The following is a 27,739-nucleotide window of genomic DNA, read 5'->3' as shown; positions in this document are numbered from 1 at the left end:
GTAATTTATGTAAATTTTAAGAATAGGGTGAAAAATTTACCTAATTATTAATCAAGAGAGAGACGAGAGATTTTAAAAGTATATGAGATTTGTGTCATTTAAAAAAAATAATAATCAACTCAATTTATGTAAATCTTAAGAAGCATGATTTTTTTTTATAATTATTAATTTATAATAAAATAAAAAACAAAATTAGGTACTATATTGCTACTTGTAGATATAGTATTGCTGACATGTTCACACACATAAAAAAATTAGAATAACAAAAATACCTTTATCACTTATTCCCTTGCTCTATCAATTGCCTCTCGCTAGTGACCCCTATCTCGTTACATCTTTCTTTTTGTCGTTGCAACAAAGAGAAGATATGTAATAGGGGTGAGAGAGAGGATGCAGTAGTAAGAGGCGAAGAATGATACTAAGAAAGTTAAGGGTAGGAGGGTCGATTGTTGGATCAAGAAAAAAGAAGAAATAATGGAGATAGAATATGAGGTGAACAAAATTTCATGATATATCCCAATATTTTGATTTTTAAAATATTGCGATATATGGTGTGTGAATTTGTGATACAAGTAGCAAAATTTCTATGAATAAAATAAAAAACAAAAATTGGTATTTTTGAATTTCTTATTGAGGCAAATAAAAATATTAAAAATATATTGTTCTCTTCTTTCTAGCGGTAGGATTGGTTTAGGGTTCATCGGTAAACAGTGTTTTCCAATCTGATTTTGGGGTGTTAGTTCATATGGGAGAGAGGGTTTAGGATTAATTTTTGTCGAAACTTCAATGACGGATGAATTGGAGTTAACGTGCCACGCGTGCGGTAATGTGGGTTTCTCCGACGGCTCCGACGGCTTCTTCTACTGTCTCCGTTGCGGCTCTCAAGCAGAAGACATCATTGACACCGCCATAAACGAGGAAGACTTAGTTAACAAAGGCGACGCCGGCGGCGGCGGCGGCATCTACTTGGCCAGTCACCGCCGCCCCCGTCCCGCCACCGTCATCAAAGTCGAGCCTCTCTCTCAGTCCCAGCCGCAGTCCCAATTCTGGGAATCGATCAAAGCCCTAGAAAACGAGGTGAAGAAAGAGGAGGCCGAGGCCGTGGCCGAGGCCAGCGATGGCGTGGGACCGACCGGGCCGAGTGATTTTGGATCGACTTCGAGGTTACTTAGTTACGATGATTACTATTCGGAGATCAGGATGAGGTATGTGATGGGGCTTCAGATTATGATTGAGCTACAGTGCAAGGCCTTGGTGGAGAAATTTCGGGTCAGCCCGGTGATTTGTGGGTTGGCGGGGACCATTTGGCTGCGGTTCGTGGCGTCAACTCGAGTCTTTCATGATGACTGGGCTGATGAGGCCATTCATGAATCAGAATCTCAGCAACAAGGTAGGCGTAAGTGATAATCACCATGGATTTTAGAACCCTGAATTTACTTGCTTAACTTATCACAGATTCCATATATTATCCGTAAAGTTCTGTTTGGAATACAGGGTTTCAAAACCTAATCCTTAAATTAGCAAAAATAAAACCCTTAATTGGATTTGCGCTTATTTATAGGATGAAATGGTTTAAAACCCCAACATTGTTGATTTGTTTACAAATTATCGGATGGAATGAGTAACACAGCAGTGTAGTTGAAGTGTATCCTCTGTTGGATTTGAGCACAATTAATTTGATGGAGTGGGTTTACACTGCAGTTTGTGCTCTTAACAGATCAAGTTGGTGACTCATACGAGCTTTGTGATTGGGAGGGTACTCGTTGCTCAACCTATAACTTTCCACATAAATTAATGAACTTCAATGTAGATCAAAGTTCACAATATAAACTGATATACCTGTCTATTTTCCTCATTAGAAGAGCTTTAGAATGAATTATTTTCCTTTCTCTGTATGGTTTAGTAAACTTCAACATAGTTACATTTTTATAATATTTCTGAATCTCATTTGTAAGAGGTATGAAATGAATGGATGTACCCAAGCTAATGGGATTTAGGTTTGATATGTTATTGTTATTGTTGTTATGTAATGAATGGAGCGCTTTTGCTGCATCTTTCCTCTATTCATGAATTAATTCTTCACAGTCTCTCTTTTCTTGATCTTTTTCTTTTTTCTTTTTGCTGGTGCTTGCTTTCATATCAAAATTTTGAGGCTGTCTTAAATCACTTTTATGCTATACTTACATAAATTTATGTAATTAGAATTCTCTACTTATAAACATACACATCATATGCTACTAAATTTGTGGTGGAAATCTTTTTTTGCTGATTTTCATTTGACATTTTTCTTATTTAATCTGTTAGACTGTCGTAGTTGTTTAGCTTTGTTAGCTTCTGTCGTATGTATATCATGCATGTGCCTTCTGCGTCTTCATACAACAACAACAACATATCCAGCCTTTATCCCACTATGTGGGGTCGGCTACATGAATTCTAGACTTCATGTATTTCTGTCTTTTGTCATATCTTCATTTAGATCCATACACTTCATATCAAACTTTAATGTCTCTCCCAAAGTCTTCTTGGGTCTGTCTCTACCTCTTTTTTTGACTAATTGTTCCATTTCATCAACTCTCCTCACAGGAGCGTCTCTTGGTCTCCTTTTCACATGATCAAACCATCTTAGTCTAGTCTCTCTCATCTTCTCATCGATTGGCACTACTCCTACCTTATTACGAATAATTTCATTCCTAATTTTATCATTTCTTGTATGGCCGCATATCCATCTTAACATTCTCATCTCCGCTACACTCGTCTTTTTTTCATGTTGGTATTTGACTATCCAACATTCTGAGCCATACAACAAGACTGGTTTTATAGCTGTCTTATAGAATTTTCTTTTCAGTTTTAATGGGATTTTACCATCACATAACACTCCCGATGCATTTCTCCATTTTAGCCAGCCTGCCTTAATTCTATGTGCGACGTCCTTGTGAATTTCTCCATCTTTTTGAATCACTGATCTCAAATATCGAAAATGGTCTTTTTTTTGTAAGATTTGGTCTTCCAATTTTATTATAATATCATCCACTCTTGCATTCTTATTAAATTTACATTCCATATATTCTGTTTTCTTTCTACTTAATTTAAATCCCTTAGATTCTAAATTATTTCTCCACAACTTAAGCTTAGTGTTCACTCATTCTTTTGTTTCATCCACCAATACTATGTCGTCTGCAAATAGCATACACCATGGCACCTCTATCTGAATATCTTTAGTGAGTTCATCCATTACTAGAGCAAATAAGTATGGACTTAGTGCAGAACCTTGATGCAGTCCTATTCTAGTTGTAAACGGTTCAGTATCCCCTCCGCATATTCTGACCCTTGTCTCTACACCGTGATACATGTCTTTAAGGGTTTGTATATAGGCTATTCTAGCTCATTTCTTCTCTAAAACCCGCCATAAAACTTCTCTAGGGACCCTATTATAGGCCTTTTCTAGATCTATAAATACCATATATAGGTCTTTCTGATGATCCCGATACCTTTCCATTAGGCGCCTCAGTAGGTATATAGCTTCCATTGTTGACCTACTAGGCATGAAACCAAACTGATTTTTCGAGACCTTTGTTTCTTTTCTGACCCTCTGCTCTATTACTCTCTCTCAGAGTTTCATGGTATGATTCATTAACTTAATTCCTCTGTAATTTTCACAGTTTTGAACATCTCCTTTGTTCTTGTATATAGGAACCAAAGTACTATTCCTCCACTCATTTGGCATCCTTTTTGATTTAAGAATCGCGTTAAATAATTGTGTTAGCCAAGAGATGCCCTCTTCTTCCATGCATTTCCATGCTTCTATTGGTATATTATCTGGTCCCACCGTTTTATGATTTTTCATTTTTTTTAATGCTTGTCTTATTTCATTTGAACTTATGCGTCGATAAAATGTATAACTCACGTTCCCTTCGGAGTTACTAAGATGTCCCAACCTAACTCTTGTGTCGTCACTATCATTGAATAATTTTGTGAAATACTCCTTCTATCTCTCCTTAATCGCTCCCTCATTCACTAATACATTTTGATTTTCATCTTTTATGCATTTCACTTGATTTAAATCTCGTGTTTTTCTTTCTCTTGCTTTAGCTAATTTATATATATCCTTTTCTTCATCTTTTGTATCAAGTCGTTTATATAGATTCTCATATGCTTTTGACCTTATTTCACTAACAGCTCTTTTTGCTGTCTTTTTTGCTTTATAATTTTTTTGATTTCTTCTCTCAATTTTTAATGATAAGGCAGGAAATTATTTTTAACCTTTTATTCATATCTTTATTTCAGGGCAGGCAGATGAGTTTGAGCCTCATGCTAAATACAATGCAGAGCCTCACAATATACATGGTCAGCGAGCAGTAATGATATGGTATAGATCATTGGCCAAGAAAATACCCTTATCTCATACTCTGACAGTAGCTTTTCTGGTTTGTCATCTTGCAAGGGAGGCAGTGCTGCCACCTGATATTATAAAATGGTCTCTTGAAGGAAAGCTTCCTTATTTTGCTGCTTTTGTAGAAATTGAGAAACAAATTGGGCCTCCCTCAGGTGCATGTCCATTAAGTTCAACGCTTATGTTTAAGCCTTCAGATTCTGTTCCTTTACAGAAGTTGGAGTCACAGGCAGCATCTATTGCTAAAGAAATAGGCCTGGAATTGCCTCCTGTCAATTTCTATGCTATAGCTGGTCGCTATATAGCAATGTTATCACTCCCTGTGGAAAAAATTCTTCCAACTGTATGCCAGATATATGAATGGTCCTTGCCTCCTGAGTTGTGGCTCTCAGAAAATGAGTTTAGATTTCCTACACGTGTTTGTGTAATGTCAATGGTGATTGTAGCAGTAAGGATTCTGTATAATATAAATGGTTTTGGTTATTGGGAAAAAAGTTTATCTGGTTCAATTGGATCTTTTAGTGGGCATGGTCCAAAGGAACAGTCATACAATACTGTCATGAGAGATGATGCCGAACAGGGCTTGCCCTCTCCTAGTTTAAATGATATTGGCATACACTCCTCCAAAACCCCATCAAATATTGAGGAAACTGAGTTGGATGCTGTGAAGCTGTTGTATAACCTTGAAGCACGATGTGCTGCGCTTGAAGAAACATATGGTATTTAAGTTTTATAGTTCTGGAAGCTTGAAATGCGCTTTTCTTTTTTTGAAAACACAAGTGAAATTGTTATCCCTTTTTGCTTTCTATGTCATTCTTCTTGTGTTTCTCTTTGACATTTTTCTTCTTGAAATGTATGATACTTGCTGACTTACTCGCCCCATTGACAGATTATTCCGAAGATTTGCCTACCTATCTACAATACTGCAAGGATGTGGTATTTGCTGGATTAGAACCATCATTCGGCGATCTTGAGGAAGAGAAGATAATTGAGGAGTTGTTGAATTTTTATCAGGATCAAATGGTGATGAATGCAGTTCTGATCTTTTTCCCTTTTCATTATTTTTCCTCATTCTCTTTTAATTTTCTTGTTTTATGTTATAGCCTTGGAAGGAATTTTGTGCTTAGCTTTCTCAGGATTTTTTAAAAGAAAAATGTAACAAGACCCTTCCTAGTTGGTTCAAGGTTTGATATGTTGTTGTAGATTATTAAGTCTTTGAACAACATTGAGGTTATAATGGATTTGAGGTTTAATTAATTCTCCAGCATCGACATGATCTTCTTGTTTGTTGTGAAAGGATTTTCCTTTGCCTTTTGCTATAGGAATTAAGGTGTTACATCCTAGGTTGCACGAAAAGAGAAAAGGGAAATGGATATGATATGAAACGGAAATGGAAAAATGTCATTTTTCAAAAAAGTAAGAAATGGAAACTTGTAAATAAAAAATTATAGGGGCCTTTTTGTAAATATATTTTTTAATATAGAAAATTATAAAAAATAGTTATTCAATCTAAACAAAAAACATAAATTCCATAATGCATTCAAATAAATTTTGGAAATAAATTCTAGAAAAATTAAAAATTTTGAGTTAGAGATGGAAAACGTTTCTTGGTGTTTTGGAAATGGAAATGTTTCGGAAATGCCAAAACGGCGCCCCCGAGAAGTTTCCGTGCATCACAGGTTACATCTTCTCTAAACATATGGATTTCTTATTTATTGCAAGAATAATTACTAGGGATGCACCTTAACTATACTAGTTTGTCAGTTCCTGTCGTTTTGTGTCTGAACTGTGGACCTTGAGGCAAATATTGGGTTTGTAATGTTATGTAGATTTTTCTAGCTGGAGCAATTACTTACAATCTACTTTGACTATGCCAATTTCAGGATTCAAGAACTTCAGATGATCAGGCTGTGAAATCTAGAGATGATGTTACGAGCTCGGCCAAGAAAAGACAAAATATTATAGATGACAGCCTTACATACAGTCCATCCACTGATGTTAGATCCCCTCATACTGATGATAGTTGGAGACAGAGCACGAGTATTGATGATTGCACGCCAAGTGGTAGTGTTTCAATACCTGCTGGTCAGACTTGCACAGTGTCTCCTAAAGATAAAGCCATTAGACGAATGAAGTCAAACATGGAGGAAAATAGGTTTTGTTATATTCCCCCAAGGGTCAAAGTCAAGAGATTGGATTACCTTCACTATGTGAGGAAGAAAGATGAAGGTGGTTACACTTATGCTGCCCATGCTGACTACTATATCTTGCTTCGTTCTTGTGCTCGTGTAGCACGAGTTGACATTAGGATTATGCATGCTGGAGTATTGGGCTTCGAAAGGAGATTGGGTTGGCTCGAAAAGAGAGTTGATCATTGCTTAAATTTGAGACCTCAAAATGATTCTTGTGAGTTTGTCTGTGAAGACATACAACACAATACAACAGATGACTCCATTAAGGTCTTAAACTTGAATTTGTGAATCAATTTATTTCATCTTTGCCCTTCTTATGGAAGGAGTTCCTTTTGTAGTGGCAAAATGTTTATTCAAAAGGAATATGTGCAGTTGAGTGCCGACAGAATGACTATTTATTTAGTTTTCCTGACATGCAACTATAACTGTCTATGATTATCCATCTCTTTGTTTTTTCTATATCTCCACATATATGTGCTCGGTTGATTCTAATCTTTGTTTGTGCCAAATTGTCTGCCAGTTAACATTGATATATAAAGGAAATTACTCCCCAATCCCATCTTAACAGTTCACTCAAAGCCATTTGGCTGCAGTGATTTATTTCTGTTCTTGGTTGCGTACTTGGTGCTGCATATGCATATATGGAAAATCCTGCATGAGTGTGCAACTGGTTTCCCCTTTACTGGGTGAGTACTACAAATTGAGTCCTGATTCTAGATCTTCGACCAACTAGTACAATGAGCTGATGAGACTGCCGAGTTAAGGTTTAGTTTACATGGATTAATAAAGACTGGGAAAGGGTTGAATTTGGAAAGATTAGCTAAGACATTTTGTTCAAGAGAATGTTTATACAACATTCATTTGCCATGTTATTATCTTTTCCATAGTCTGATGGTATTGGAGGGTGAATGGAATTGTTCAGGTTGTCATTCCATTAAGAGATATGTAGCCAGGTGGTGAAGATGTGAAACTTACAAATAGTCTTACACAGAAATTTTGGAGTCAATTTGTGCCAGGGCTCTCTTTTCATGCAGTGAATTGAAAGCTGAAGACTTTCTTGAGGCACTTGGGACAGTGGAATTCATAATCTCTCAGAAGTTTGAGTAGGCAGATCTTTTAAGTCCAGAAAAAGCTTAATATCACGTGAGAGTAATTTTTTTGGAGTGATCATGGCTAGTTATGGACTTGCAGAAGGAGCTGGATGAGGTGTTGGCTAAACAAATTTCCGGTGTCCTTTTGCTAATGTTGGCACAGGGTGAACACGGCTACAATTTTAAAGTTAACAAGAGGAGTATTTGTTTGACAGCGGGTGGATCAAGGAGTTGGGTGAATTAATCTGAACTCATTCTTGGGTTTGAAGTTATTTAATGGAAGCCAAGGTGTGGATTGAAAGAAATTGGATTGGCTGATGATATGCAGCGGGCATAAATGCAAGATCAAGACGAGCAGCCTCAGGAAGGGGCTACTGGTGTTGTTTGCCAGAGGAAGGTTATGAGGATTCCTCGCCAATACCTCCACTAGCAGGTGGTCTGAGCTGGTGGAGTAACCAAGTGGCTGAGCTGACATCATAACTGTGTAGCTGAGCTGGATGCAAGTGGCTGAGCTATGGGAGAATAAATGTAATGATTAGATGAATAGCTTAGAGTTTGTTGTTGCAAGTTAGTTACAAGCAAGTTATTTGTTGTGGCATGCACTCTGTAACTACCAGCATAAATACTGCTAGATTTGCATTGAGGGTATAATGAAAAATCATATATTCTTCTTCTCTTAATTCTTCTCTATCCCATTCTCTCTTCTGTAACTTTTGTCTGGAAAGGGGATCACTGCCTTATTTCAGTGGGAAAACTCATATCATCTGACCAATATCTGTTGGAGAAGTTTGATTTGCTGAAAACAAATTAGAAGGAAGCATGGCGCAGTAGACTTTTTACAGGAAAGGAAGCAGAAGCTCTCTTCCAGATATATGGACTTCTGCTCCTGAATTGGATGGTTTCTATGCCACTGTCTATCAGGAAATTAGTGATTTATAGGTAAGGATATCTCAAAGTTACCTCTCATTTCTTTACTTGGAGTTTTATTAATTGCATCTAATAAACCTTTATTGCATTGATCCCAAAAGAAAGACTCTCAAATAGCATATGGCCTTTGCCTTATTAGTCTGTGCAATGTGTTGTATAAACCCATTCTGAAAGAGTAGGCTAAATAGGTTGCTAAAAGTAATGTATCATTATGTGGCAGCAGCAGTTCAAGATGGTTTTACCATTTTAATCCCATTTATATTATCTCTAATAATCGTTTGATTGATCGTGAAGGTTTGGAATTTATTAGAAAGTGTTAAGAGTTCATTTGTAATAGATTAGGGTTTGTAATGTGAGGGAAATATTATGTTGTATTTTTCCGGTTATGTCTTCTAGAAGTCAGGTCTGACCGAGTTGTTGTAACTGCTGGTTTTGGGCAGTTAGTCAGGTAGCTCTCCCGCTCTCTATGGCTTATAAATAGGGGCTGAGAGGTAGGTTTTGAGTGTGCTTTCTTTTGTGGGTTTACAAGCTGTTTGGGGCGAGATTGTGCAGTGAGGAAGAGTGAATATCTTTCTGGTATACAACTCTATATAGCTTTCAGGTTTATGGGCTCGTTGAGAGTTGGCTGTTAGTGCACATGTAATCTTGTATTGGTATTCAAGATAGTAGAGAAAGCAGGGGCGAAAGTCAAGCTAGATGTAGGTCTTTCATTGAGACCGAACCAGGATAATTCTTGTGTGTTGTGTGCAGTTCTTGATTGGTTTCTTGGTTGAATTCTGATTTCTATTCATTACAAATTAGAGAGAGTTCGTTGGGTGAGTTTGAGTGATTGAGTGATCATATATAAGGGTGAGATCTAGGTTAACAGAAAGCTTAAAGAGAGAGAGAGAGAGAGAGAGAGAGAAGAAGCCTTCTTCATACAAACTTGGACATGAATTATGTTCATATGGTTGGAATTTCCTCCTGCAGTTATTGGACATGAACTACTCCCTCATTTTCTGTTTTAATTAATAATGTCTTTGAACCCTTATTCATTCATGGAGATCCCTGTCTCTCTGAAAAGAAGCACTTTCTTCTGCTTTTGAGCATTTATCAAATAATGGTACGTGTCATGTTGTAGCAGTTTGTCATCATCGTTGCCCTTGTATTTCTCATTTACTCCATCAATGATTGCATCCCTTGCATAGTTGAACTAGCTAGGCATGCCAAGCTGGGCTGGAGTCAATTTCCAAAAATCTGAGCTTTTTCTAGGTCAAAACATGAGTGGTGAAGATGCAAATGCAGTCTCTATTGGCATCTAAACCTGGGAGATATTTAATTAAATCTTGAAGCTTTGTTGGGCTATCCTGGAGAACAGTTGAAATAAAATATCAGGTAGAATGCTCATGTGTTAACAATCACAGGTCTGTATACTCTCGTGAAAAATACTCATTATCAGCTGTCCCTTTTTACTTGTTTCCTGCATTATGTGCTCCCCTTTATCTTGTTACTTGATTAAAAGTTACTTCTAACATTTCTTTGGAGAGGGGGTAATGACAAGAATGCTTTTGGAAAAAGTTGGAATCAACTTTATATGCCAGTCTCAATGGGAGGAATGGATTAAGAACTCAAGCTTATAATAAAGTGGTTGGCTAGGCTTGCTTGGTACCTTTCTAATCTTGAAGTATCTATGAAGGCTGGTGTTCTTTGGTAAATATTGTTATAATAAAGATTATCTACTTATCCATCTATCAAGCTGAGTGTGGGTGTTCTTGAGGATGGTATCTCATGCAGTGTTTGAAAATGCAGCCTAGATGGTCACCTAGGCGTTAGGCGGCCCTTGGCCGCCACGATTAAGGGCTACTCGGCACCTTGAGGCGCCGAGCTTGATTAATTGGGCCACGACGGCGCGTAGGCGGCCTAGGTCGCTGCTTGGGTCTCGTGTGGCCCGGGCCGCCTTTTTCCCCTTTCTCTCTAGTTGTTCATCGCTTGGGTCATTTCTCTCTCTCTCTCTCTCGCCGCCGTCACCGATCTCGTCTCTTGGCTATTCTCTCTCGCCGCCGATCTCGTCTCTTGGTTGTTCTCTCTTGTCGTTGCTGATCTCATCTCTTGGCTGTTCTCTCTCATTGTCGCTGATCTCATTTGTTGGCCGTTCTCTCTCGTCATCGCCGATCTCATCTCTTGGTCATCCTCTCTCGTTGCCGATCTTGTCTTCCTCTGGTATGTATGGCCATCTTCCTCTGCCTCTGGTAAAAAAAATTACTCTTTGCTGCAGCAAGCGGCAAGCTTGCTGATGCTGCTACTTGCTATTGATCTACAACACCAATTCATTAGTTGTCTATTTTAATTCAATTTCAATGTCAATTATTCAATACTCAGGGAAAAAAGAAGAAGAAGAAAACAGAAAGTCAAATGATGTCGGATAGGACTGGGAGTACGGGAGCATTGTCTGAGGCCTCCTCAATTCTTAAAAGGAAGTCAAATGATGTTGGATGGGCGTATGGAATGTTAATTGATTCGAAGAACATGGATAAAATTAAATGTAAGTTGTGTGGTAAAGTTATGTCTGGAGGTGTTTACAGAGTAAAAGAACACATTGGCCACATTTTTGGAAATGTTTTTGTATGTCCAAAATCTTCTCCGACTAATCAAGCCAAATGTAAGAATGCTATTGCTGAGGCAAAGAGTAAACAACAACAACAACAATATATCCAACCGTTATCTCACTATGTGGGGTTGGCTACATGAATTCTAGACTTTTATGTGGGTTACATCTCAACAGATAGTTTGTCTAGAATTCATATTTGGATCCGACTAGATTTTACGCTGGCTGTCGGCTACCTAACGCAACCCTCCTCCTTTTTCCGGGCTTGTGACCGACAGTGGATAATATCCCCTGGCGGAGTAATGATGAAATGAAGTTTCAACACCATCTTCATATGTCAACTAAGTGATGGAACACAACTATATAAATTATCTTCATTCACTAAAGAGTAAAGAGTAAGAAGAAAAATAAAGAGGAGGAAGATTTGACGAGGTCCTCTGTTAATATCTCTGAAAGGGGGGAAGGCCATGAAGATGAATTGCAAGAGTTAGAGAGCAGAAAAACGTCTTGTACTCTTGGCCCTATGGATAAGTTTGCAAGCTCCATCAGCCTTGAAACTTGTTTGAGTGCGGGAATGACATAGAGGCAACAAAATATCAGCAAAATACTCTTTAAAGAGAGAACACAGTCTGTTTGTGAATATTGTGTTAGATGGGTGTACGAAGCTGGTATACCTTTCAATGCTATTGACCATTATAGTTTCAAATTGTTTGCTGAGGTGGTTGGTCAATTTGGGTCGGGCTTCAAACCTCCCAATTAATACTCGTTGAGGGAACCGTTATTAAAGGGAGAAGTTGACTGTCATGACTATTTAGTGGAGTCGCTGATCTTTCTTTTTTTTTTTGCAATTGTTTTCCTTGCTTGGTAGCCTTCAATTTAAATTGGAAACCACAACCCAGGACTAATTGTTCAGCTACAATAATCCAACTCTAGACCTTCAAATCGGAACTGAGAAATCATTTATCAACACCCAAATCCCTTTGCTGAAATTAATTTTAGCAGCTTAAAAAAATCGAATTGGAATCGTATTTCTGCTTCGTTCTCAATTGCATATGCTTCTTTGCCTTCTGAACTTTATTGTTCCTGCCACTGGATCACCACCGTAAGCCACCGCTAGAGATTAATTCTGCCAGAAACATTCCAGCCTCAATCGCCTTCTAATTTCTCGTCCTACAGTGCTTGCTTTGAGCGATTGTGATGCCCCAATAAAATCCTCTGCTCTCAACCTATTATGTGTTCAGTTTCGGTTTCGAAATTAGACGGGTTAACTACCAGTCCACTCGCCACAACCTAGATTGATTGAGTAACTGATTTGCATGCACACCCTCCAAAATGAAGTCGCTACCCACTGAAATCGCTGCCTAATCACCCACAATTTACCACTGAAACATTGATTGTGAAGTGATTTACAAGCAGTAACGTACCTTTACTTCTCGTCTAATTCCAGCTGCTCCATTACGCCTCCAAAATCCGAGCTTGACCATTAAGAAATTGTCGGAATCGCAATCAGAATCACCAGACCATCTTCGCCTTCAAAATTTGTACAAGAGCTCGCTGCTGAGATCGCCTGGCTCGTCTTGTTTGAAAATAGTCGGAATTTGATGGTCTACTGTGACCTATCGCGATGATCATAGTCGCTATCTGATTTCCGACCCAATCGATCTGTCCTGCTGAAATTGCCGCAACGCCTTTGACAATGATTCTATACCTCGCCTTTGACAACCTAATTTGGCCCCCGAGATTCACTTGCCTCACCTTCTAGATCGATTACAGCAACTCGAAAAACAACAGCAATTCAATGTCGCTTCGTTTCAAATCCCATACCTGCTACGCTACTCTGATTTGGACTTCAAATTCAACTCAGTATCACCGTCGGCCTCTCATTCGCACGCCAATTCTGAGCAAGACTTATTAAAATTCGCTGCCGTTCGTCAACATCTTGCCTCGCCCATTCCGAATCTATTGCTAGATCACCTTCGACGGACTCCGGCACCCTCAGTTCGCGTTGCCTTTGGTGCTATCCGCGTCGCCAACTTCAGCAGATCTCCTGTACCAGCCATTCGCTCTAATCGCGAATCCTCTTGGCTTGCTTGTCTTCGATTCCGGTCAAGATCACTGGAGTCTTAGCCGCGAGCCAATCCCTTACTTCTCCTTCAGATCCGAGCGAGCACTCCCTTCTTCGTGCATCAGAATCAATTCCAAGATTCAATGGCCTTGGATCATAGGCTCAGTTCACCCAATCGCTTTCTGTAACTCGATCGGCTTCGCGAACTGTCCTCCAAAGTAGCCTCAATTAGTTCCGAGGGACGCCTCTCTTGGTGACGATCTGTCCTTGTTCCTTAGGAATCGAATCGGAAGTGTTGGCCGATCGGTTCTGTTGAAGCTCTTTGACAGTTCGCCTATATCACTATATTTGCCTCAATTCCGTCTAGAATAGATTGAAATCGCAGTCGAGGAATATACTTTGATACCAATTTGTCATGATCCTAGGGCTTAACCTAGGATTAGTTTGGGAATTGGATGAATCCAATGCAACTACGGCCAAGAACAGAAAGAAATTAAGGAGGAATTTGAGAGAATGAGGGAGAGATTAGAAGAAGTGTTAGGGGAATTAGAAGAACAGAAAAGAGGGAGATGAAGATCAAGAAAGGGGAGAGAATTTGGAAGAGGAGAAAAACAAATTTCAATTCATTAATTTATTGGATAACAAAACAAACCATTACAACAATCTTTTATAGGCATATTTGCCTTCTAACAGCCTAACACATGCTCCCATATGCTTCTAACCACTTACTAAAATATCCCTAACAAACTATTCTATCTTATTACAATAATACTCTTTTATTGCTCATAGGGTCATGACATTGACAGAACAAAAGAGTTATTGAAGAAGCATAAAGAAGAGTGTGCACAAAATGGGTGTTCCATTATGACATATGCTTGGACAGACAAAAAAATAAGGAGCATCATGAACCTATGTGTTAATTCTAACGTAGGTACTGCTTTTCTTTCTTCCAGAGAGTCTTCAGATGAAGCACGTACAAGTGAACTCATCTTTGAGTATGTGGACAACTGTATCGAGCAAGTTGGGCCACAAAATATCATCCAAGTAGTAACCGACAATGCAGCTAACAATATGGGAGCGGCAAAATTGTTGAAGGTGAAGAGGCCAAATATCTTTTGGACCTCATGTGCTAGTCACGCCATCAATTTGATGCTTGAAAGTATTGGAAAACTGCCGAAATATAAGAAAGTCATTGATCAGGCCAAGAGTTTGATAATTTTCATTTATGCACACCATAAGACCTTGTCCTTAATGAGGTCGATTACGAAGAAGAGGGATATAGTGAGACCGGGAGTCACTAGATTCGCTTTTTCTTTCCTGACTTTGCAGAGTTTGATGGAGAAAAAGGCCCAAATGAGAGCAATGTTTACCAGCTTTGAATGGGAGGAGTGCAAATGGTCGAAGAATGTTAAAGGGAAAGCAGCCTATGCTACTGTGATGAGCATTGCTTTTTGGAATGGTGTGACTGTATGCTTTAAGGTTTTTGTACCTTTGGTGAAGGTGTTTCGAATTGTTGATGCAGATAGAAGGCCTTCTATGGGCTTTTTATGTGGAGGGATTAAGCAGACAAAGGAAGATATTAAGAATGCCCTAAATAATCTTGAAAAGAACTATTAGCCTGTTATGGAGATTATTGAAGCAAGGGTGAAAGATAGGCTAGATAGTCCACTGTATTTTGCAGCTTACCATTTGAATCCCTACTACTTTTTCAAGGATATGGATATACAACTTGATAGTGAAGTGATGGATGAGTTTTTTAACTATGTGGAGATATTTTATGATGGTGAATTGCAAGGCCGTGTTATAAATGTTGAGTTGCTTAAGTATACTCGTAAAGAGGGAGCTTTTGGAAAAACATGGGCAGCTCAAGGGTGTGCGAAAAATGATGACAATTATAATCTAGAAAATTCCTTTAATCCTTTCTATTGTGTATTAGTGTATAAATTTGTTTACTTTATACTTGTTTGGCCTATGTAGTTACATGATAGATGACTTATGGAAATCAAACTCCAAACTTGCAACGAATGGCTAGAAGGATTCTCTCGTTAACCACTAGTTCATCCGGTTGTGAAAGAAATTGGAGCACTTTTGAAGGGGTTAGTGTATATTTTAAAATGTTTTTAATATTTTAATTTCATTATCTCTATGAATTATATTTATTTAATATTAATTAGTTATCCTTATCCACTTATCATTTATATTGATATTGCTTTTATTTTTTTTTATGTAGATACATATGAAGAAAAGAAATAGACTAGACGTGAATTGATTGAACAAGTTAGTCTATGTCCAATTTAATGCGAAATTGATGAACAAGCACAAAAGGGAGAAGGAAAGGAATGTTGATGTGCTACTTGCTAGTGATGCTAGTAATGCACAAGGATGGATCTTTGATGGAGAAGATGATGAAGAAATTGAGCCTGGTACGGGGCTCACTTGGGAAGTGGTTGGTGAAGCATCGGGAGCAGACGAGATGCTTCAACCTCGAAAAAGTTCTAAGATGAGAGAGCTTCATGAAGATGATTTTCAATCAAAAGAAGATGAGCAAGAAATCAATGAATTTGATTTTGAGTCCGATGAAAATCATGTGTTGGAAGAATATGGAGAGGAAGAAGTCCAATAGATAGTTAGATTCTTCGTATATGGTTTATGTTGTATTATTGCTGCTTCTACCTTCTTGAACCTAGAACAAATATAACAATTTGTTTTCTCAGTCTTAATTTCATTATTTCACTTGTTTTTTTAACTTTGATTTACCTAAAAATAATATCAAATTACATCAAAAGGTTTAAAAAAAAAAAGAACAATATTTTTCCTCGGTGCTGCCTAGGCCCCCCAGGCACTAGGCCCTAGCCTGGTGCTTGACTAGCGCCTAGCGCGTTTTAGAACACTGATCTTATGGGTCATGACATATCGTTTATCAAAAGGTTTTAGTTGGTTGGCTAGATGAGTTGAGCAAATTGTCACTTTCTGCAGTTTTAATGTGCCTTGCTCACAATTGCGTTTTCAAATTCTTTAAGATGCACTATATTATTTACTAACATTGCTCAAAAAGTTTGCTTGGCCTGCTCATTGCCTTCTTTTATGAAAAGAGGTTGCTTCCATAGTCTTAGCTACCTAGATCCCTTAATATCTATACCATGATTCCTTGCAGTTGGAGTCTGCTTTTAATGGTTATATCATGGTTATGTTTGCTTTTTCCTAAGAGAGTTGAAGGATAAATACCAACATATTCAGAGTTTACAAGAGAGGCTACAAACCATCTGGAAGAAGATAACTGCTCTTGATATTCCTTAAGAAAATTATTTAAAATATCATTCCTGTTCATGTGGTTTTGCCATGCCATAATATGATTTTATCTCCTCTCTTCCCTAGAAATGAATCTTCTCTGAAAACCATAAAGAAAATGCGCTCTCATTGCAAGATTTTTGATATGCACAGTTGCATATGGTGGGACTGAATTTGAATATATGAACTTGTTTCTTTTGTGGGATGTTGTAGGGCCTGGATAGTTAATGCCTTGGGTAAATTGGAGATTTTTGGTCTGTTACTGTAATGTGGGTTGTCCGGTCATGAGAAAATAAGTTGTTTCTTATAACAAGTTTTGTCCCTTGATGAGATTATTGGATTCTCAATGATATTTTCTGGCAGCTTGAGGAGATGGAAAATCTGCAAAAGAAACCAAGCCACCCTTGAGCCTTTTTTGCAATCTGAAAGCGTCAGACAGTCTGCAACACCTGGACAGTTGCTTATGTGTATTGATGCAGCATGAAAGAGGAGCTACTTCCCATCTGCAGTGGCCTGGTTGGTTGATGGATGGCCAGTTGAGCAAGCGCTTTTTCCTTTCTGTGGTTTTTCCATTTATTGGAGAAGAGAGGCCTGTATTGGAAGCATCTGACCCTTTACTAGCTGGTATGGGCTTAAATGTCCCTGCCATCTTGAATGGCCTTCTTTTAAGTTTATTCTTACTTCTATCATATATAAGTCGTACATTTGTGAAGCACTGCTTTGAGCTTATCAGTTTAGCCACTGCTGCTTGTGCTACTGACACTGGGAGGTTTATTTTGTATTTGATTGTCTCATAATGATATTACTTATATTTCCTGCCCCCCCCCCCCCCCAAAAAAAAAAAAGAAATAGATAGACAAATACCATATATAGAATGATGATCTTATAGCCCATTGCTTAAAACCGACTAGTCAGCAAGAGGTTTTCTATTACGTAATATGCATGTTGGCAGCATCTGATCTATAAAATCTATCTACTATTTCAATTTCTAGACAATTGTTGTTGTATAGGGCTTTCTAGGAAAAATAGGACCATTTCCTGAAATGTAGTGCTGCCTCTTTCATTTTGCCTGAAATCTCAATTTGTGGCAGGTTAACCCAAACTGTTAGTTTAGCATGTTACTGGAATGAGGTTCTTGCTTGCTGCAGTTGTTGGTCAAGAATTTCTCAAATGAATTCTGATGATCTTCAGCCATCCTACTGAAAATTCTTTTGTGTTTTCCTGTTTCGGCAGTGGCTTCTGAAGATTGATTGGGCTGGTCTTGAGTTTGCACTTGACGGGGTTATTGTTAAGGTGACATTTAGATATGGGTCTCCTCTGCCTATTCATCTTCTAATGGCAACTATGATTATTAGTATGAGCTGGTTCTATTTGTTTTACTCTTTATCTTTCCTGAATCTGTAATTTCATGCAGGTCCTTTGTAATCATTAAATCTTTTTTTTTTTTTTTTAAAAACTTTTGTGATTCACTGTATTGTATCTAATTACTTAAATCCAGTTACCTTTTCTTGTAAAACTTGATGCAACCCTGTTTGTGATAAGTTAACCAAGTTTAGTAGTTGTTATCCCACTTTGTTTTTTAGTACTTGGTGACATTTTCTATAAAGAATTAAATCATTTCCTCCTTTTACTTGTAAATAACATAATCAGATTGATCACAAGGAAAATGAACTAAAGAGTGTCCATAATGCATGAGGCTCCCAGCTCCCATCTCCCAGCTTTGTGATGGTTGAGCTTGAGGGAGGGTCAATTTCATATTCATCCTTATCCTTGCTTTGCAATGAGGCTATTTGTTATAACGCAAATTTGTGACCTTCTGAGCACAAAGGAATGACCATAAAATTGCTATCAAGGCATGCCCTCACTTGGAAAATTAACTCAATGCCATTATTCCCCATGTTTTTTTTTGGTTCTTGGTTAAAATGTGGACTAAACATCAGACTTGAACAAAAAGGCTTTAGACTACTATGCAAGAAATATACGAGCAGGTATATGGTTATGTAGATTGACTGTTTTTGAGGCACTGATCTCCATTTTGTTTGTTAGTGTCATACTTACACTGTCTATGATAATGGGGAGCTTTACAGGGCTTATGTTCAGGTCTAGCATGGTGGTGGAAATGCTTTTTGACAGCATTTTATCTATGCTTCCAATTTTATGAGCTGCTTTTCACAATTGCTATGTTTAAAGCATCAGTTTTGAGGACTCGGATTGCTTAACCTTATGTCATACTAAAGATTCTGCAACTGCATGGTGTCTAGATCTGTACACATGGTCACCTAATTTCTGACTGTAATCATTCACCCGCAGAACAGAACCACATGACGTGTATGCTAAAACAGTCTAATCTTAGTTGCATTGAGCTTTTGTTCTCTACTTTCTTCACATTATCAAAGGTGTTGCCAAATATATACTTCCAATTTTCAGTTGATGTTAGGTGCTTGGAAAAATGTCATAATGAGAACTCCAAGCAAGCGAATTCCATGAAGACCTTTGCCTTTAGGTGATCCTGCTAATGAATTCGACCAGCTTACCTCCCACTGACAATCTACTAGTTCCCTGAGGTCTCAGTATCTTTTAGGACCTTATACTCATTGCAACAATTTGTTCAATATCTTCTTTTCCCCGCTTTGAAAAGCCTGTTTCCTTGAGTGCCCTCCTAAGAACCTTCTGTGGTAAATCAGACCTGGAAGGCAGCCCTTGCGCTAAAGGGTTCTAGGGTGCTGCTGCAAGCATTACCTTATCAAGTACTTTACAACAGTAATGACTGCAGTTATTGGGTACCACTCAATACGTCTACTCAGATTCTGCTTAAATAAGATAGTTATAACATTAATTTACCTTGTAGAATGAGATAGAGAACAGTAACCTTATAAAGCTAAGAGTCAATGATTAAATGAAGATATAGAATTAAATTCTCTCATAGAATGGGAGAACAGTAACATCATACATCTAAAGTTAATGTTGTTCTTCCTTGTAACTTCCTATTAGATTGGCAGTTTGGGACTGGAAAGACTAGTAAGGGATCATTATCTGCCTCCTTCCCTATTTTGGGGAGTAGAATAAGATTTCTTCTTTTATCATGTACAAGTGCATAAAGCAAGAATGAAAGACTGCCTTGATAGGGTCCCTGTTTGTCACACCTACCAGTGTCGTAAATTGAAAGGTGACGCAGGGCAGCTAAGGAAAAAAACACAGGGGTAGAAGAGTCACCTTCCGTTGGGGGAGAATAACCAATTCACGTGGCTGCAACAAACTAGGGAATCCATATAAAAGGTAGAGAAAAGGGAGAGGGAAGGAGCTGGAGAATTCGGAAGGAATTGTGGGAGAGAAGGCCCTCTCGAATAGGCCAATATTTGTTTCTTTTTTGTTTGTTTATAGCTTCGTAATCGGAGATTCCTATCGTTTTGATTGTGAGAATTCTATCATTTTGGTATCAGAGCACTGATCTATGGGGTGATCGTCTCTAAAAGAGTGGGTGAGCTAGAGGGAAGATTGGAAAGTTACCATCAACAGATGGAGGGGTGCATGGAGGGTTTGCAGGAGGGATTGAAATCGATGAAAACTGAATTCCAGAAGGTGCAAAATATAGAGAAGAACATGGCGGTGATGCTAGACCAGTTCGATCTTGTTACAATTGGGAGCACTGTCAGTCTATGAATTCACCCAATAAACCAACAAATCTGAACACTCTTGATGCCCTCTCTCACCGATTCAACCATACAACGTAAACAGAAAATAAAGAATTGACAAAGAATAGAGTTAGAGTAATCAAACCACAATGTACATCGAGATTTATCTTGGTTCGAACTGATTGAAATTAGTCCTACATCCAGCCTTCACAGAGAAAGCAATCCACTATAAACTTGATGAATGCAGTACACTGAAATCACTCGCACACCCCACAATCCTCACTGACAAATCAAGAACCCTCACTGCAAGATTACAAAGATATATTTTCTATCCTTTCTCTAGCAATACAGCTCTTACAGTCAATGAGAACGATTAGTTTTTTAGGCCTTTTATAGACTACCCCACGCTTCTTATTTATAGACATAAGGACATGAGTTACAATGAGAGAATACCTGGAAAAATACCTTATCTACCCCTCACTTAAATTTACATGCCGCTAGCCTTTTATTTCCTAATTTTCCATTGCCGCATATAAACCTAATATAACCAAGTTCTTCTAGTATTTCCAACCACTCAATGCAAACCTGAATAACAAATCTCTTGATGCCGAAATGGGAAGAGCAGGAAAAAGAGAGGAAGGTAAAATGCAGTGGGGAATACAAACCTCCGGATTCCTCCTTAACAACTGAGCTGTCACTGGATACAAGAGGGAGGAGTGGCGAAGTAGACAGTGGAGTTGATGGAATCTGGAGACAAGAGACATGCTGTAGGCATTTGGAAATGCCAATTTTTGAGGGTGATGATCCAGATGGATTGGTTTTCAGGGTTGAGCGATACTTTGCTGTAAACCAACTGATAGAGGTTGAGAAATTGGAGTCCGCGGCTCTATGTTTCGAAGGAGGAGCCCTTTTGTGGTTCCAGTGGGAACAAATGAGACGTCGAGTGAGAAGCTGAGAGGAGCTAAAGGGGCTATTGAGGAATTGGTTCCGGTCTACGCAAGAAGGTTTCGTGGAGGAGAGATTCCTAGCTCTTTGGCAATTGGGATTCGTTAAGGACTACTGGCTTTGCTTCGAGATGTTAGCATCGTCGATTGAGGATATGCTCGAAGTTTTGGAGGAGCATTTCGTTAATGGGCTCAAACCGGAGATACGAGCTAAAATTAGAGTGTTAAGGCCCGCTGGTTTTGAGAACATCATTGATATGGCCCAGAGGATTGAGGACATGAATCAAGTGCTCCAAGGAAGCCGTTTGGGTTATAGCCCAAGTAAGGTGATGACACCCTCAGCCCTAACCCCTAATATATCGCAAATTCCCTTGTCTCCACCTTTGAATCCTCCCAAAATTACAACCGTTAGCCAAACTAACCCCTCCTGGTCGCTAGCCATCTAAAAATGGAACACCCCACCCTTCAAACGACTAAGTGAAAGTGAGCTGTAAGCAAAGCGTGCGAAGGGATTATGTTTTCGCTGCGACGAGAAGTGCTCTATTGGGCATAAATGTAAGAACAAAGCGTTACAAGTGATGGTCATATATGGAGAAGAGAGGGAAGAAGAAGAAGAAATGGAGCGAGCCAAGGCAGTGGAAAATTCAAAGAATTTGGAAGACACGGTCAAGGTGGGAGAAATGGTGGAGTTATCATTAAATTCAGTAGTGGGGTTAAAACCTCCACAAATGATGAAGGTTAAGGGGACAATTGAAGGCCAAGAAGTGGTGGTCTTAATCGATAGTGGAGCTTCCCATAACTTCATAGCAGTGGATCTGGTGTAGAAATTGGGGCTATTACGGATACAAACTCGAGGCTACGATGTGATCATGGGCTTGGGCATGGCGATACAAGGGGCTGGAGTTTGTAAGGGAGTGACCTTATCATTGCAAAATGTGGAGGTAGTCGAGGACTTCTTGCCATTAGAACTGGGAAGCTCTGATGTTATTCTTGGGATGAAGTGGTTAGCCACACTTGGGGAGACATAGGTGGATTGGGGCTCGATAATTATGAAGTTTAGAGTGGGGGACACGACTATCACATTGCATGGGGATCCTAGCCTCAACAAAACGTTAGTGACCTTGAAGTCGATGATGAAGGCATTTCGTGAAGGTGGGGAAGGTGAAGGTGGGGAAGGAGTGCTCCTAGAATTGGAAAGTTTGACAGTTGGAGTAATAGAGGCAAGGGTCCCTGACAATCTGCAGGAAGTGTTAGTAGAATTTAAGGTCATCTTTAAGGAGTCGTGTGGACTGCCCCCGCACCGGAGGTGGGATCATACTATCATGCTGCAACTTGGGATTTCTTTGGTGAGTGTGAGATCTTACCACGATCCCCACCTCTAGAAAAATGAGATTGAAAAGCTTGTTAGATAGATGTTGGCAGTAGGGATCATTGCGCCGAGCATTAGCCCATTTTTCAGTCCTGTGTTGTTGGTCAAGGACAGTGGGTGGAGATTTTGCATGGACTACGGGCGCTTAAACAAGGTAACTATCCCCAATAAATTCCCAATCCCAGTCATTGAAGAACTCTTGGATGAATTAAATGGGGTTGCAATCTTTTCTAAGTTAGATTTGAAATCAGGTTATCATTAGATACATATTGCACCTGATGATATTTCGAAAACTGCTTTTTGCATGCATGAGGGTCATTTTGAATTTATGGTGATGCTATTTGGATTAACAAACACACCCGCCACCTTCTAGTCCTTGATGAATGAGATTTTTAAGAATTAGTTGAGGCAGTTTGTTCTCGTGCTTTTCGATAACATTTTGATATACAGTAGAACGGTGAAGGAACATTAGGGTCACTTTCGTTGTGTGTAGGGGATATTAGCCAAGAACCAGCTCTATGCTAATGCAAAAAAATGTCAGTTTCGACAATTGGAGATTGAATATTTGGGGCACATCATTTTGCAACAAGGGGTGGCTGTTAAGAGCTCAAAGATTCAAGCAGTGATGGATTGGCCTACCCCTTGCTCACTATGAGAACTCCGTGGTTTCTTAGAGTTCACCGGATATTATCATAGGGTTGTATGGAATTATGATAAATTAGCTTGGCTGTTGACGGAGCGTTTTTGGAAAAATAATTTCTATTGGGATGAATCATCTGAGCAAGCTTTTCAGTCTTTAAAGGTAGCCATGACATCTCTGCCCGTACTTGCTCTACTTGATTTTTTGAAGGAGTTTGTGGTGGAGACGGATGCTTCTGGGCATGGACTCGAGGCTATATTGATGTAGGATCATAGACCGCTTACCTTCTTTGGTCATGCCTTAAATCCCAAAGGTCGGAATAAGTCGGTCTATGAGAGGGAATTGATGGCTATTGTATTTGCGGTGCAGAAGTGGTGACATTACTTATTGGGGAAGAAATTTGCAATTCAGACTAATCAGAAAAGTCTAAGATTTCTAATGGAACAACGACTGGTTAGCCTGGAATGTCAGAAGTGGATGGTGAAATTCATGGGCTACAATTTTGAGATCCAATATCGCCCCATTTTGGAGAACTGCATTGCTGATGCACTTTCCTGACTTCATTCCCCTGTCACACTAATGGCCCTCACCATTCCTCAAGTGCTACAGTTGGATCAACTTAAAAAAGAGGTGGAGGAAAACAATAAATTTTAGCAGATTATTAGAGAGCTCCAAATTGACCCTTCAAGTAAGTCGGATTATTCTTGGGTGGATGGACATTTACTCTTCATAGGGTAGTTGCTTCTTCCCCCAGGTTCGACATTGGTTCCCTTCGTGCTAAAGGAAGGTCATGATGGACACATTGGAGGCCACTTCGGGTTTTTGAAGACATACAAATAGATATTTGCCAATGTGTATTGGGTAGGGATGAAAAAAGACATCCACTAGTATGTCTGTCATTGCTCTGTGTGGCTTATAGGTGTCAAAAGGGCCGCCCGGCCCGGCCCGGTCCAGCCCGAGTCGGCCCATGGGCTTTTTAAACGGGCCGGGCCGGCCGTTTTACTAAAAGGGCCGGGTCGGGCCCGGGCCCTTTTATCATTGATAGGGCCCGGCCCGGCCCACGGCCCCCCTACAAAGGGGCCGGGCCGGGCCCGACCCTTTTTTTTTTTCTTTTTTTTTAAATAATTTTTTTAAAAATAATACATATAATATATACATATATAAAAATTAATTTGTTTCTTTTTAAAATATTTTCTATCTTAATTCTTAAGTTTTAAATATTATTTCATTAATTTATATGCCTTATAATTTTTCTTGTGAATTGATATGAAAAATAATGTACATATAAAAAGGAGAATGTTTATTTATAATTTAAATATATAAAAAATTTAACTTAAAAATTTTAAATAAATTAATTGATGGTTATTATTTATATATATTGCGAAATTAAATTTTTTAATATCCAATATTAATAATTACTAAATAATAACAAAATTAAAAAAAAAATGAGTAAGGGCCTTACTGGCCCATAAGGGCCCAACGGGCCACGGGCCGGGCCCTTAGACGGGCCGGGCCGTGGGCCCATTTTCTTTGGCCCAGCCCGGCCCCCCAATGGGGGCCGAGTCGGGCCCGGCCCGTATGAACAGTAACGGGCAGGGCCAGGCGGCCCGCGGGCCGCCCGGCCCTTTTGACACCTCTACCCACACTGTGGCTACAGAACAAATATGTGGCTCTTTCTCCCGAGGGCTTGCTTCAGCCACTTCCGATTCCACATCAAATCTGGGAGGATGTGTTGATGGACTTCATAGAGGGGTTGTCGAAATCCGGAGGAATGGATTCAATTTTTGTTGTGGTGGACTGGCTTAGCAAGTATGAACATTTTATTGGGTTGAAGCATCCGTTTTCAGCCACCAATATAGCAGGTGTCTTTGTTAAGGAAATTGTCTGGCTACATGGGATCGGATAGAGATAAAGTCTTCATCAACCGTTTTTGGAAGGAACTATTTTAGTTACAGGGCACTCAGTTGAATAGAGTACGGCCTATCATTCACAGTTCGACGGCCAAATGAAAGTCCTCAATAGGACTTTGGAAACATATCTCAGATGTTTTGCCTTCTCCACACCTAAAGCGTGGTACAATTGGCTTCCTTGAGCAGAATATTAGTATAATACTTCCTACCATGTTTCCTCCCACCTAACTCCCTTTCAGATCGTTTATGGGTGCAAACCTCTCCCACTATTGCAATTTGAGAAGGGTACCACAGTTGTCTTGGGGTTGGAGTAGCAGTTGTTAGAAAGGGATCTGATGCTGGAAGAGTTAAAAGCCCAATTGTTGCAGGCTGAAGCGAAGATGAAACACATGGTGAATAAGAGGAGGCTTGGTATATCTGAAAATTCACCTGTATAGACCAAAAAACCTTGGCTTCCAGGCCAAATGAAAAGTTGTCACCAAGGTTTTATGGACCCTTCGCAGGGGAGAAACGAATTGAGAAGGTGGTGTACAAGATTTCTCTTCCACCCTCCTGTGTCATCCATCCTGTATTTCATGTCTCCCAGCTACGTAATGTAGAGGGAGCATTGCAAGTGGCTTCAACAATCCCTGACTAGTTAATTTCAAATCTAGAGATGGTGGTAGAACCAGAATTCCTACTGAGGGTAAGACCTGGCACGGGAAAAAACTTGAGGGGCCTTGATGTTCTATTTCAACGGAAGGGGTTGCCACCCATAGAAGGCTACTTGGGAGCTGTACCATCAAATACTGCATCAATTTCCTAAGTTTCACCTTGAGGACAAGGTGAATCTCATGGGTGGGAGTAATGATAGGGCCCTTGTTCGTCACACCTACCAGCGTCGTAAATTGAAAGGTGACATAGGTGCAGCTAAGGAAAAAAACACAGGGGCAGAAGAGTCACATTTGGTTGGGGGAGAATAACCAACTCACGTGGCTACAACAGATTAGGGAATCCATATAAAAGGCAAGGAAAAGGGAGAGAAAAGGAGCTGGAGAATTTGGAAGGAGTTGTGGGAGAGAAGGTCCTCTCGAATAGGCTAATATTTGTTTCTTTTTTGTTTGTTCATAGCTTTGTAATTGGAGATTCCTATCGTTTTGATTGTGAGATTCTATCATTTTTGTGAGAATTCTATCATGCCTGAAGTGGATGAACTCACTACAAAAGGACTAAGTATCAAGAAGGAATCCCCTAGATTGTTATAGAACTGGCACAATTTTCATCTTGCTAAATGCTGAGGAAGTATCTTTGGTTGCATCACTAGTTAGTAGCTTCACCAAGATGTGGAGTACCTTGTCCAAACTCACACTTTGTGGAGAGAGGCTTATAAATTTATAATAAATCCTCCAAACCATTTTGGATACTAGTTTCTCCTCTCAATTTTGGTTGCACTCTTGAATCTTACATCTTGCTTGCTACATGCACAGTTTGTAATCTGACAAACATCATCATTCTGTGCCACAAATCCTAAAGACATCATCTCTCCACCCTTCTGTCAGTTCCTATACTTTTGTTTTGGATTATTTCATGTTCATTGAGGAAGCGTGCATGGAACTTTATGATACTTGACAAATGGAAAGGATGCCTACTTTTATCTTTAGCTTCTGCCAGATAAACACTGTACTTTTGCCATTTTGGTTTACCAGTGATGCTTTATGTATATATGGGTTCCTGGGACTAATATTTTGTCCTGTGAAAGGAAGGTTAAATGGAAAATTTGAATTCTTTTTGCATTGTGTAACTAGATCGCATTTTGTCAATTATTCCAAAACGTGCGAAACGCCAATTAGAGGGTTGGAACTTTTCATTGCCATCTTCATTCACTGCCATCTTATGTAACTTTTCCATATGAAGATGGTATTGGAACTTTATCTTGTCTTGCCTCATTAGAGGGTTGTATCAAGGAGGACATCCAGTGTAAAATTTTGCCCTATTATTTTTTTGCATGGATTTGTATTGTTGTCAATGTGACTTTTAAAAGTCAATTGACACTATGAATGTCATGCCACCAACCCTAACCTTGTTAGTATAAAGTGCAGTTGTTGATGATGATGATGCAAATACCCATTATTATTTATAGAGGGGTCCCTATGAAGTCTCTCATGCTTTCCACTGGAGTCAGAGTATTGTTTTTCTAGTTTCCGAGTTTAGCATAAGAATGTGAGCAAATGGATACTTGTAGCTGTCGTTATTCCTTATGAGGGATATGCATAATATATGTATTAGTAGGCTTAGACATACAAATTACTCTCACTGTACAAGTCATTTGCCAACAGGAGTTTTTAAACTATTATATACTCAAATTTAGATCAACGGAGTTCCATTGAGAACCACTTCCTTGCATTCTGTCTTTTGAGATTGGGCATGTGGCACGTGTGTATGAAGTGCAGATAAAGAAAACATTGATGTAGTTGTGTGACTATCTATCTCTAATGTTGAAAGAAGCAATTCATATATATAGTGTATTCAAACAGAGAAACAATCAAAAGCCTGATCTTAGGTTCTTTACATAGAAGGAACCTCTTAGAATGGCAAGAACCAAAAGAATTAGACATGTCTGGGTCAGTATGGCAACGAATGCAAACAGATATGTTTTTTTGTTTGAGAAAAATGAAACCATAAAAAGAAAAAGGGAAGAAAAAAAGAAAGACGGACATTTTCTGTTTGA

The 27,739-nt window shown here is 39.1% G+C and overlaps 1 protein-coding gene across 12 annotated transcripts in view; it reads left to right on the top strand.

Moving 5' to 3' along the window:
- The first annotated feature begins 396 nt into the window (after window positions 1-396).
- Window positions 397-27,739, top strand: part of LOC127797412 (TATA box-binding protein-associated factor RNA polymerase I subunit B) — a 30,451-nt gene continuing 3,108 nt past the window's right edge. For 2 of the 12 annotated variants that reach the window (XR_008022214.1, XR_008022212.1), the window contains exons 1-6: window positions 400-1,396; window positions 4,285-5,109; window positions 5,280-5,425; window positions 6,274-6,849; window positions 16,901-17,161; window positions 17,771-17,830. Coding sequence is in view for 6 of the 12 variants with exons in the window: in XM_052330285.1 (XP_052186245.1) it covers window positions 787-1,396; window positions 4,285-5,109; window positions 5,280-5,425; window positions 6,274-6,849; window positions 17,771-17,830 (2,217 nt within the window). In the remaining 6 variants the exon portion in view is untranslated. The other 10 variants (XM_052330285.1, XM_052330283.1, XR_008022217.1 and 7 more) reach the window with 9 other exon arrangements.

Source organism: Diospyros lotus, chromosome 3 (genome assembly GCF_014633365.1).
Source record: "Diospyros lotus cultivar Yz01 chromosome 3, ASM1463336v1, whole genome shotgun sequence".
In the NCBI taxonomy this organism is placed as follows: domain Eukaryota; kingdom Viridiplantae; phylum Streptophyta; class Magnoliopsida; order Ericales; family Ebenaceae; genus Diospyros; species Diospyros lotus.
This window is presented reverse-complemented; position numbering and strand designations above follow the sequence as displayed.